Consider the following 12387-nt stretch of genomic DNA (forward strand, 5'->3'; position numbering starts at 1 on the left):
GGAATTTCTAATCAGTGAATCAGGGTGATGCCTGGAAGGGGACCAGATTCAGAAGAAATATAAAAAGGTGCCTTTCTACAAAGTGAAAATGAGAGCAAAATAGAAATCAAAGAATAGTAATGCATCTTCTCTCTTTCTCTCATTGTCACAGCGACCACATGAAACCAAGGAATAGCACACAGATTTCAGAATTCCTTCTGCTGGGACTTTCAGAGGACCCAGAACTGCAGCCCCTCATCTTTGGGCATTTCCTCTCCATGTACCTGGTCACTGTGCTGGGGAACCTGCTCATCATCCTGGCCACCATCTCAGACTCCCACCTGCACACGCCCATGTACTTCTTCCTCTCCAACCTGTCCTTTGTGGACATCTGCTTCACCTCCACCACCATCCCAAAGATGCTGGTGAACATCCAGACACGGAGCAAGGCCATTACCTATGCAGGCTGCATCACCCAGATGTGCTTTTTCATTCTCTTTGTAGGGCTGGACTTCTTTATTCTGACTGTGATGGCTTATGACTGCTTTGTGGCCATCTGCCACCCTCTGCACTACAAGGTCGTTGTGATCCACCAACTTTGTGTGTTGCTGGTTTTGATGTGCTGGATCCTGAGTGTTCTGAATTCTCTATTACAAAGCTTAATGGTGTCCTGGCTTTCCTTCTGCACACATGTGGAAATCCCCCACTTTTTCTGTGAAATCAATGAGGTCCACCTTGCTTGTTCTGACACTTTCTTTAATGACATGGTGATGTATTTTGCAGCTTTGCTACTGGCTTGCTGTCCCCTCAACGGCATCCTTTACTCCTACTCCAAGATAGTGTCCTCCATCCTTGCAATCTCATCAACTCAGGGCAGGTACAAAGTCTTCTCCACCTGTGCGTCTCACCTCTCTGTGGTCTCCTTATTTTATGGCACAAGTCTGGGTGTGTACCTCAGTTCTGCTGCGACCCAGAACTCACGCTGTACTGCAATAACCTCAGTGATGTACTGTGTGGTCACCCCCATGCTGAACCCCTTCATCTACAGTCTGAGAAATGAGGACATCTAGCGTGCTCTGAGGAGATACCTGTGAGGGTGGTTATAGACAGAAGCTTTCTTTCTTTGCCTGGTGAGTCCACTGAACATGATGAACTCCAGTTCCACCCAAGTCAAGCTGAGTGACAGGACTTCATCCTTTCCTTGGCTGAGTAATATTCCACCATATGCTTGTACCACATGTGTTTTTTCTCATCCATCAGTGGATGCCTTGGTTGATATCTCCTGTCAGTTATTGTAAACAGGTAGTAGATGTGTGTGTGCAGGTTGGTCATAGTTTTCTTTCTCTAACACTGTTTTCTCAGAAGTGGAATGTATGCAACTAAGCAGAAGTACAGTGTGCTTTTTGTTTGTGTCTTGACTCACAATTGTCAATTTAACTGTGCAAGCCTAAGGGTGTCTTGTTTCTAGAACTGTCCGCAGCTCACCCAGAAGTGCAGCAGCCTTAATGAGGTTCACCGTCTTCACCCCCTTCATGTGCCCCCTTATCTACAATCTTTGGAATAAAAAGATAAAACTGGTCTAAAATCATTGTTTGGAAAGAAAGACTACACATGGTCTCAGGATGGGAAAGTGATGCTGATGTTCAAGCTCAAAGCTTCAAAACTAGAAAACGTGATTCTCTGGTCAGGTGGGAAGGGGAACCTGCCTCTTTCCATGTACATCCTGCAGTTTCCTTCTCTGTCTTCTTTAATATTCTGCTCTCTCTCATTCTCATCTGTTTCTTCCTTTGGTTCTCTTCCTGCTTTCCTGCAGCTATTCCTTGTATTGCAACAGAAAATATTTGTCAATTCTTGTTTAATTTAATACAATATTTTGTGCACCATGATTAAATCATTCGCATGACCTAAGTGATGGGAGTAAGGCGACCAGTTGTCACTGAGGGGCAGGGAATTTGACAATGAGAAGGTAACCCTGGAACTGAGCTAAGGAGTTAGGAAAATATTTCCTAGTGAGTCAAAATGTCCCTTTAAGGAGAACCAGCATGGCAGCATAGGGAGGAAGAAACTCCCATGATATATGAATGGATAGATGGATGGATGGATGGATGGATGGATGGATGGATGGATGGGTGGGGGGATGGATGGATGAATGGGGGATGGATGGTTGGGTGGGGTGATGGAAGGATGGATGGGTGGGGGCATGGATGGATATGGGAATGGATGGATGGATGGATGGATGTGTGCGGGATGGATGGGTGAATGAATGGGTGGGTGGATGGATGGATGAATGGGGGATGGATGGATGGATGTGGAGATGTATAGATGCATGAATAGGGAGATGGATGGATGCATGGATGGGGGATAGGGGAGGGTGGAGGGACGAGTAGAGGGGAAGACATGTAAGAAAGCAAACATCAGAAAGGTATTTGCAGATGCATGTGATTTAGTGGGGATGCTCTTGGCATAATTCTTTCACCTCTCAGTGTTGATTTTGGAATTTTTAATGATAAAGTGTTAGAAAAAGCTCACCTGGTTGTTTGGGGAAAGTTATATTCTTTGACTTGGTTGGAAAGAGATACTTTTGGGAATGTATGTTGGGAGATGTGTCTGTACAATCATGTGCTACACAAACAAACACACACGCACACTTGAGTGACAACTCTGACAAATTTCTGTCAAGAGTGTGGATCACGTGAGAGTGAGGAAGTCTGGGAGCCCAACCTGCAGGTGAGGTGTTCACATCTTCATGGGCTGTATGTCTAAGAACTACTAGCCTCTCACTGTTTCAGGAAGAAACACTGGATCGTTGCCATCACAGAAGCAGAGCATGGAATAGAGACCCTGAGAAATGAAAGGGAAGGGAGAGGGAAGGCAGAGGGAGGTTGAACAATGGGTCGGGAGGAGAACGTTCTAGTCTTCTATACCAAGCAAGGTGATTATAGCTTATAATAGTTCACTATGAACTGTCTAAAAAATCTGTAAGAGAAGGGGTGGAACATTCTCCACACAAAGAAATGTTACATGTATAGGGAACACAAATTGCCAAATGTCCTGAGCATTTCAGTACATGTTTTATACATATATTGAATTATTACAATGTACTCCATAAATATGTATGATATTTACATATCTATTGAAAATTTGAAAAATTTCAGCCTTTTAAAATACACCAACTATTTTCCTAAACAAATGCGAAAACTCTATGTACAAATTTACCAGATCCTTACCCAATTTTGGGGGAAAAATCACTCATCTTCCCACACCCTTTGGCTTTCTGTCTCACTTAGTATGGGGAGAGCTGAGAACGTTTGCAAAGAACATAGTCCAGATAACAAGAAGAAGTGAACCAATTCTTGAAAGATGCAGTTTACCGAAACTCATGGAACGAGAACTAGGTCACTTAATGACCCTACATCTGTTAAGGCATCTATTAAGGAAATGAATCAGAATTACCTCCCACACAAGAAAGCAGCAGGTCTATGTGGGTGTAGAGTGAATTCTACTAAACATTTTAGGGGAAAATATTTCATTCTCTACCATGTTCAATAGAAAGCAGAAGCAGAGGAGCCACTCCCCAAATCATTTTTTGAAGTCAGAATTACTCTGATATCAAAACCACAAAATGACATTTAAAAGAACAAAATCCAACTTACCAGAGAGAAAACCTACGAAATAGTATTTACCATGGTCACCTGTGGAAAAACACATAAGAAAATATTAACTAATCATATCTAACAATGTATAAAAAAATTTTATTCAATGACCAAGTCAGATTCCTTCTAGGGATGCAGAGCTGGTTCAACATTTAAAACCACTTGGCTCTAAATATAGAAAAATATTTATAGGATATGTTTGAGAGAAGCTGCACAGCTCTAAAAAAGATTAAACCCCCTAATGGAAAGTTTTCTTAAATATGGATTGGAACACTGAAAATTTTCAAACTGTAAGTCCTCATCTGAATGTTCTGTGCATTCTTCCCAATCCCAATCAAAATCCCACATTGTACTTTATTGATGAACTTGTTCTGTGGTTTATTTGGTAAAGCAAATGACTCAGATTAGTTTTTTCAAAGATCAGAACAGTTGGATTGACACTATGTTGTCTGCAGGACTATATTAAATACACAGTAATCACAACAGTGTGAAATCAACAGACAACATTATAAGTATACCAATGGGACAGAATATGGAAACAGAAACAGACCCATACAAATGCCATCAAGTGGTTTGACCGAGGAGGCGAGGCAATTCAATGGAGATAGGATAGTAGTTCAAGAAATGGTTCTAGAGCTTGATAGAGCATACATGAAAAAGAATCTAGACACAGAACTTATCCCCAAAGCAAGAGTAAACTCAAAATCATTGACAAGGGTCAATATGAAATGCAAAACTGTATAAAACACAAAAGATAACAGAGAACAGTTCAGGTGACCTTGGACTTCACAATGGCCTTTTGGATAAAATGCAAAAAGCCCAGTAAACTAAAGGAAGAATTGATAAATCAGATCAGTAAAACCAAAACTTCCTCTCTGAGAAATACATTGTTAGAAAAATGAAATTCAGTTCACAGATGGGAGCTAATCTCTGCAAAACAGATATCTGATAAAATACTTCAGTTCAAAATATACAAATAACTCTTAAAAGACAGTGATAAGAAGACAGATGACCCTATTGGAAAACCTGGCAAAGATCTGAGTGGAGACATCACCAAAGAAGACATCCAAATGGTAAATAAGCACATGAGGACGTCCTCAAGGTCATCTGTCCTTAGAGAATTGCCAAATAAATAATGAGATTCCATGGCACACCTATTAGTATAGTTAAAATTCAAATAAATGGAAACAATAAATGATGGCAATGATTTGGAGCAATAGGAACCTCTGTTCATTGCTGATGGGAATGAAAAATATTATGACCAATTCAGAACACAGTTTGGTAATTTCTTACAAAACTAAATGGACTGTTACCATATGATCCAGCAGTTGCACTTCTTAGGTGTCACCCAAATCAGTGGAAAACTTACATCCACACAAACAAGAACAACAAAAACAAGAACAACAAAGAGCCATTTACACATAAATATTTATTATGGTTTATGTATATTTGCCAAAACTTGGAAGCAACCAAGGTGTCCTTTATAGGTAAACCAAACTGTGGCGCATCCACACAATGGAAAATTAATGATTGAGCAATGGAAAAAAGAGAGCTTTCAGGTCTCAGGAAGAATCAAAGAACCTTAAGTGTTCACCACTAAGTGAAAAATCCAACCTCAATGGAATGCATGCTGCATGACTCCAACTGTATGACCCAACTGTATGTCGCTTGGTGGTAGAACTGAGCACATAGGAGACCTTGGGTTTGACCTCCAAGACCAAAAAAACCAACACAATAAAAAACCTAACTCTGGGACATTCAAGACAACAGAGTCCTGTGCAGATGGCAAAAAACAAAACAAAACCCAAAAATGAGTTGATTAGACTCGGGGGAGGCATGGGACATGAGTAGGTGGAAGTGAGAAGATCTTTAGGATAGTCATGGTTTTGTAACAGACTGAAGATCCAGGCTGCCTCCTTGTGTAGTGCGGACCCCAGGTGTCAATCAGGCCAGGTGTTGCATGGACACCTTATTCAGCTGGATACAAAGGTGTCTGTGAAGTGAAACACATTTCTATCTCCATTTGCTATTATGAGTTCTGGCCTGGGTGGTATAAGTTAACTTTCCGAGTATATCGAGCCCAGGTCCCCTTTCTCTGAAATCTGTTTTCATGCCTACAGTGAAATACACACACACATAGACACACACACACCCCACATACAACGTAGCCTCCTGGGGCCATGTTGGTGCCAGTCTCAGTTTGGTACCCCCAGCCACACTAGTAGAGAAGCATGGATAGTAGGCAAGCTGTTATCACCAGACAGTCTTTCCTTTAAAGAATTATGCAGAAAAAGATAGTGTGAATGGAACCCAGAAATTCTAGTTCATGAATCTCTCATATATATGTAACCTGAGGCTCCATCTGTTGTGGCCATTTTCTTCCAATGAGAGAGAGAGAGAGAGAGAGAGAGAGAGAGAGAGAGAGAGAGAGAGAGAGAGAGAGAGAGATATTAATTTGGAAGAGGAAGGTCTAATAAGCTCAGTAATTCCCCCAAAGACTGTAAAGATCAAAAGCTTCCTTCTTTCTGGGAAGCATCCCCACTACATCACAGTCCCTTGGTGGCCAAAGGAATAAACTAGTGAAAATAGATCCATGCAAAAGACAAAAATAATGATATCTTTTGATAAAATCAGAACTTTTGCAGATTGAATATTAAAGAGAAAGAAATAAACAAAGGGAATAAGCAAAGAATTTAGAACAATTTAGTAACAAAAATAACACAATTTGGTTATTTGGTAGAGAAAACTTAAGACTGATATTTCCTGAGCTTATTTTATATTTATTTGAATGACTGGCTTTTACACAATCCAATAGCAGAGAAGCAGGTCTGCGTTTCATTTTTTCTTGAGTTTCACATTATTTCTATGTCATTATAGAATCTTTTATTCATGTATGTTAATCATACAGAATAGTGATGTTCATGGTGGTATATTTGTATGCACATTAACATATAATTTGTTACTGCTCTGTATGGCATATTTTCTTTCTTTTATTGGAGGGTAGGGAGGGGTGGGGTTGACATCATTTTGACAACTCCAGTGGGTTTTTCTTCAAACCTGGCTCTGGTCATCTTCGAACATGCAGTGACCTCTCCAGACCATTTTCTTTAACATTCTGCACACACCATGAGGATTATGTCCTTTTACAATGGATGGCAGTTTTCATGAGATTTATCCCTGAAGACAAGCACCATACACACACTTATCTCATTGTTTTCTGTATTCACATTAATACCATCCACAGGATATCCACACAGGTATCCACAGGAGCAGGGACTTCACCTGCTCTGTTGGTCCTTCCATTCTCATGGTATTATGTAATACATGTGCACTATGTAGAAAAGATATGGAAAGAAACTTAGCAATCAAAAGGATAGCAAGAAAATAAAGCCAGTTTAAAACAATGCTTTTGATATCCAATGGCAGATGAATAAATATAGAAAATGTGGTATATATTCACATAATGGAATGCCACATTCCTGACTGTTTTCATTTACAACATGAATGACACTGGAGCAAGTTATGCTAAGAGAAATCTGGCAGGCACATTCTGTTAGATGCCTATCAGATAAGATAAACATGATCTCAAACCATTTGCTGTGGGGATAGTTTGTTATGCAGCAATAGCTCACTGATAGAGTGATCAATGCAAACAGATGAGAGATCATTCAGAAAAATCCCTTTTTTCTTATTTTATGCATTTCTTCTGATGTTTGAAACAGCATTCATGAAGACCTGGGTTTTCCTGTTTATTTCAAATAACTCTATTATAAAACAGAATACCATTGATTTATCCTCCTAAGCAGTGGAAGAATATTTATTTTTTAAAAATTCATTTACTTTTTATTAATGCCTTATAATTATAGATAGAGAAGTTCTCTATGCCATATTTGCACATGCATGTAACATAATTTGATGAATCTCATTCCCCAATAACTTCCATTCCCTCCCAGAGCAGGTTCTTTTTTCCAGAAGTAACCTGCAGGCATAAAGTGCAAGTCTCCATCCCAGAGGCATATTTCCTGCAGCCTTTCCAGCAAACTCTAACAGACCAACCATCAGAGTGGTGTGTGCAGCTGTATAGCTGGACCTGGCACCAGGGATGCACCTGAATCTGATATTAACTTAAGATATACCAGGTAGATTCTGGTTCAGATGAAGTCATTGTCTAATCATATATATGCCCCTCTTTTTGACCCAAGCTGCAGGGATCCACAGGGTCTCGCTGTGGCTCAGGACCATGCTTCTGTCAGTCAGTCCCCAGTAAACTTCACTCTGCACTCTGGGTCTGTCTGCCTCTTTCTTAAGTCTCCCAGCAGGATATGGCTTGTTCTCATACACCAGGGCCAGTTGTTGTAGAACAATGAACCTCATCAAAAGTAAGTCTTCCAGAGTAATTCAAAGTATGGTTGGACGTTTGGCTTCACACTGTTTTAGGTCATATCTGACTCTAAGTCAATCAAGACATTGAAATTTGTCTTTGTGTCCATTACACTTCATATATATACATATATTAGATACATCATTTTTACCTTACTACCCTATGCAGGGTAAATAAGGTGCACCAAGTACCACGCTGAAGAAGAACCAAGACTGTAATGAGGAGAATCAACTCCGAGGACAGCTGGAAAACACGGTAGCAATTTAAGGTCTATGCTACCAGAGAGAGAAGTTAGAGATGGAGCAAGGAATCAAGAACACAAAGGTCAAAACCTGCCTTTCAGATCGTCTCCTATTATAAAGTTATGCAGATGACCTCAGCTGCCTAGTGTAGCTCACACCACGTTAGTACAACTAATCTTCAGGTCAGACAGTGGGAACCACAAAATATTTCCCAAAATTTGTACACGTTTGAGAAAGTAGAAACATGACCAAAGGTGGGGGGGGGAACATTGAGTACCAGAAAGAGCAGAAATATTAATAAAGGAAGTTTTTAAAATTATATAAAGTCATTGAAGCCAAAGAAGATGAAATTCAAGAAAAATAAAGTTGTATTCCCCTGACCTGTCCATGGAACTGCAATTACTAGCTCGAGGATGAGAGTCCAGCAGTCAGGGAGGCTTCTGAAAATACAGCCTCTGCAGTTTCCCTCACAGGTATCTTTTAAGAGCGCTCTTGATGTCCTTATTCCTCAGACTGTAGACGAAGGGGTTCATCATGGGGGTGACCACGCTGTACCTCACTGAGGCTGTGGCACTGGAGTGTGCATTCTGGGTCACAGCAGAACTGAGGTACACTCCCAGGAGTGTGCAATAAAATAAGGAGACCACGGAGATGTGAGACGCACAGGTGGAGAAGGCTTGTTCCTGCCCTGAGCTGATGAGTTTTTACGGATGGAGGACATTATCTTAGAGTAAGAGTAAAGAATACCAGCAAGGGATCCACCACCCAGCAGTCCAGAGACAAAATATAGCACCATATTATTTATGAAAGTGTCAGAACAGGCAAGGTGGACCAACTGATTAGGTTCAGAGAAAAAGTGGGGGATTTCCAAGTCTGTGCAGAAGGACAGCCGCAACACCATTAAGCTTTGTAGTAAAGAATTGAGGGAACTAATGGCCCAGGATGCCAGCACCAGTAACACACAGAACTGGGGCTACATGATGACCATGTAATACAGGGCGTGACAGATGGCCACAAAGCGGTCATAGGCCATCACAGTCAGAAAGAAGTTGTCCAATCCTACAAGTAATGTAAAATAATAAATCTGTATGATGCAGCCTTCATAGGCAATGGTCTTGCTCTGTGTCTGGATGTTCACCAGCATCTTTAGAATGGTGGTGGAGGTGAAGCAGATGTCCACAAAGGACAGGTTGGACAGGAAGAAGTACATGGGCGTGTGCAGGTGGGAGTCTGAGATGGTGGCCAGGATGATGAGCAGGTTCCCCAGCACAGTGACCAGGTACATGGAGAGAAAAGCCCAAAGATGAGGGGCTGCAGTTCTGGATCTTCTGAAAGTCCAAGAAGGAAAAGTTCCAAAATTTGTGTGTCATTTTGTGGTTCCATGTGCTGTATGTGAATACCAGGAAAGAGAAAAATAACACAGCTCATTTTGGTCTCAGATCCTTTTTGAACATCTTCTGTGCCATCTCTGATTGGGAACTCCTATTTTCTCTGCCCTCTTCTCAATATACTGCACTTTCTACAGTTTTCATGAACAATCCTTTCATGGATTTTAATTGAGGAATTTAAATTGAGTTAAAACCATGTTCCTGGTATTGTTTAGACAGTGGCCCCTTCAATATAAATGCTCCTACAATCAAATCCTGAAGATGGAGTATTAGTAGATTGGTTAGTTCAAATAACACAGCTCAAATAAGATTCTTAAAGTATATGCCACAATTAAAGGGCACAAGATTGGAGAGAGAGATGTAAACATTACCGAATGTGTACATGGTTTGCAACAGCTCATGGAATTCCATAAACATGTATGAGTTAAAATCAAACAAACAAAAATCAGCATTCCTATAACATATACAGTGTCCCTGCTGTGAATCAAACATGGACAGGTGAAAGGAGAGGAGGTGGAGGTGCTACATCTATAGGGGTGAAGGAAAGACAGGCAAGATGCTGGCATTTGAAGAGATGTGGAGGAGGAGGGTTCCCCTGAGGCTGTCTGCAGAAGCCTTGGCTGTCTGCAGGATTCCACCAGGAGGTGAGAACCCTGCACTGGCCCTAGGGTAGGGTCTGATGCAGACACCCAAGATCCAAATGGAGCCCTAGAGGCAGCCAGAAGTGTATGTGGGAAGTGGAGAGCTTGGGTCTGAATGTTGAGGGAAGAGCTGAACAGCAGAGGTGTTCAGTTTCTCAAGAGACAGGGGGTCTTTGGACCCCTGCAGTGTGTCCCTTTGGCTTTGTTTTAAGGAGCTTTGTTGAGGTGTAGTTGATAAATGAAGAAATGCATGTGTCTAGTGTGTGAGGATGGATATATTTAGACAGAGCAAACCCTGTGGTCCCATCACCACCTTCCATGTTCCAGACACAACCAGTGATTCCCAGAGTCTCCTTGTGTCCCTTCTGGTTTTTATTTCATTTTCCTTGACCTAAGAACACTTAACATAAGACCTACCTAACAGCAATTTTGTACACGCACAGTGGCCTATGGTTAGCATTTGGAAGTTTGTCATGGAGCAAGTTTCTAGAAACCCATCACCTTATGTAAGTCTAACTATCCCATTAAAACAACTCATCTTTCCCTCCTCCACTACCCCATCACCCCTCTTGTATTCTGGCATCCATGAGTTTGAGTATTTTAGGTATTTAAGTGCAATCGTGCATTAGTTTGATTACAAAAGCATTTGGAAAATCAAATTGAATCCCTCCTGATTTCTCTCTGTGGGTTAGGATGTCATGTGTCTGTATTGTGAGAGTCACAATTTGGCCAGAGAAGGGCTCTGTAAGAAAAGGTCCTGGTGTGAATATACATTGTGTACAACCATAGAAATGAAAAGTTTTACTCCATTTGTGTACAATGAATCAAAATGTGTCTGTAATAATACAAAAATATTTTAATAAAATGGATAAAAAGAAAAGGTCCTTCCAGGTCAATGTTCCTGATTAGCACAAATTCAAAAATGCCCAACAAAGTACTATAAACAACTGATTCAACAGCATGTTAGAAACATTATTCCCGCCACAACCACCACCTCTCTGAGATGTATTTAGAATTTTTCTTTTTTAGTGTCTTGTATTGAATTCACTGTGGTGTATTCATATATGTACATATGGAAGTTTGGGAGAGGGAAGATGGAAGTGCTGGGACTAATCAGAGCAAACTAAACTCCATGATCTTGTGAGTATGTTAAAATACAACCTAATGTTGTATATAGCAAAAAGGAATCCATAAAAATAAGAAATAAAAAAAGAAGTGTTATGCCTATTTTCAAATGTAGGAGCTCAAAAACAGCCGCTCCGAGGACTGCTTACTCTGCAGCAATCTGTAGGCTCCTGCTCCCAAGGTGTTACAGCACAGATACACTTATTTAACAGTTGTCTGTGGTGTATGGTGGCACAATATAAAAACCAAATGAGCAGAGATCTTACATGCATTGTTCATTTTGTGTTTTCATAAATTGGGTATTTATATAGAAAAATAACATGCAAGAATTTAAGAGTTTGTACAATATACAGAGTGATCAGGTTTATAAAATGCACTCAAAATAACTGCATGAAATGAATTTCAATGAGAACCTAAAATAAATTCTCAAGAAAATAGCAATCATTTAATCACATCAACCTGGGTCTCTATGTCAAGATTTAATTGACAAAGAAAAATGAAATAATAACAACAGATATTTTTAGGAGCAAGGAAGAAACAATCTAAGGTTATAAGATGACATAAAATGTGCTTCAGACATGGAATACAGTAGCAACAGTAATGAAATTCATAAAAGTGATTAAAGTATTCTTACCTTCCATGTGAGCTTGATACATTATATGCATGATATTTCTCATTCCTCCCAGGAACCCCAAGAAACCAATTTTTATGCCTATTGTGAAATTAGGGGATTCCCCCAAATACACTGACATGTGTATGGATAAAGATATGCTTAAAATTGATGTGGGCACTATTTTGTTAAATGCAAAAGAATGTGTTCTATGAGGGCTGGTTTGTAGCTCAGTTGTAGAGCACTTGCCTAGCACGTGTGAGGCACTGGGTTTGATTCTCAGCACTGCATATACATAAATAAAATAAAGGTCTATTGACCACTAAAAATTATTTTTAAAAAGTATGTGTTCCACAAGATGGTAGGAG

At 40.3% G+C, this 12387-nt stretch overlaps 1 protein-coding gene and 1 pseudogene across 1 annotated transcript; one reads left to right on the forward strand and one right to left on the reverse strand.

The window, feature by feature from the left end:
- The first annotated feature begins 332 nt into the window (after positions 1-332).
- LOC124968098 (olfactory receptor 7A10-like) lies at positions 333-1049 on the forward strand. The gene has a single exon (XM_047530459.1). It carries the CDS (start codon positions 333-335, stop codon positions 1047-1049), a length of 717 nt encoding a protein of 238 aa, XP_047386415.1.
- Positions 1050-8722: 7673 nt separating this feature from the next.
- LOC124968099 (olfactory receptor 7A10-like) lies at positions 8723-9429 on the reverse strand (annotated as a pseudogene).
- Between the last annotated feature and the right edge of the window lie 2958 nt (positions 9430-12387).

This window comes from Sciurus carolinensis, chromosome 17 (assembly GCF_902686445.1).
Source record: "Sciurus carolinensis chromosome 17, mSciCar1.2, whole genome shotgun sequence".
Taxonomy (NCBI): domain Eukaryota; kingdom Metazoa; phylum Chordata; class Mammalia; order Rodentia; family Sciuridae; genus Sciurus; species Sciurus carolinensis.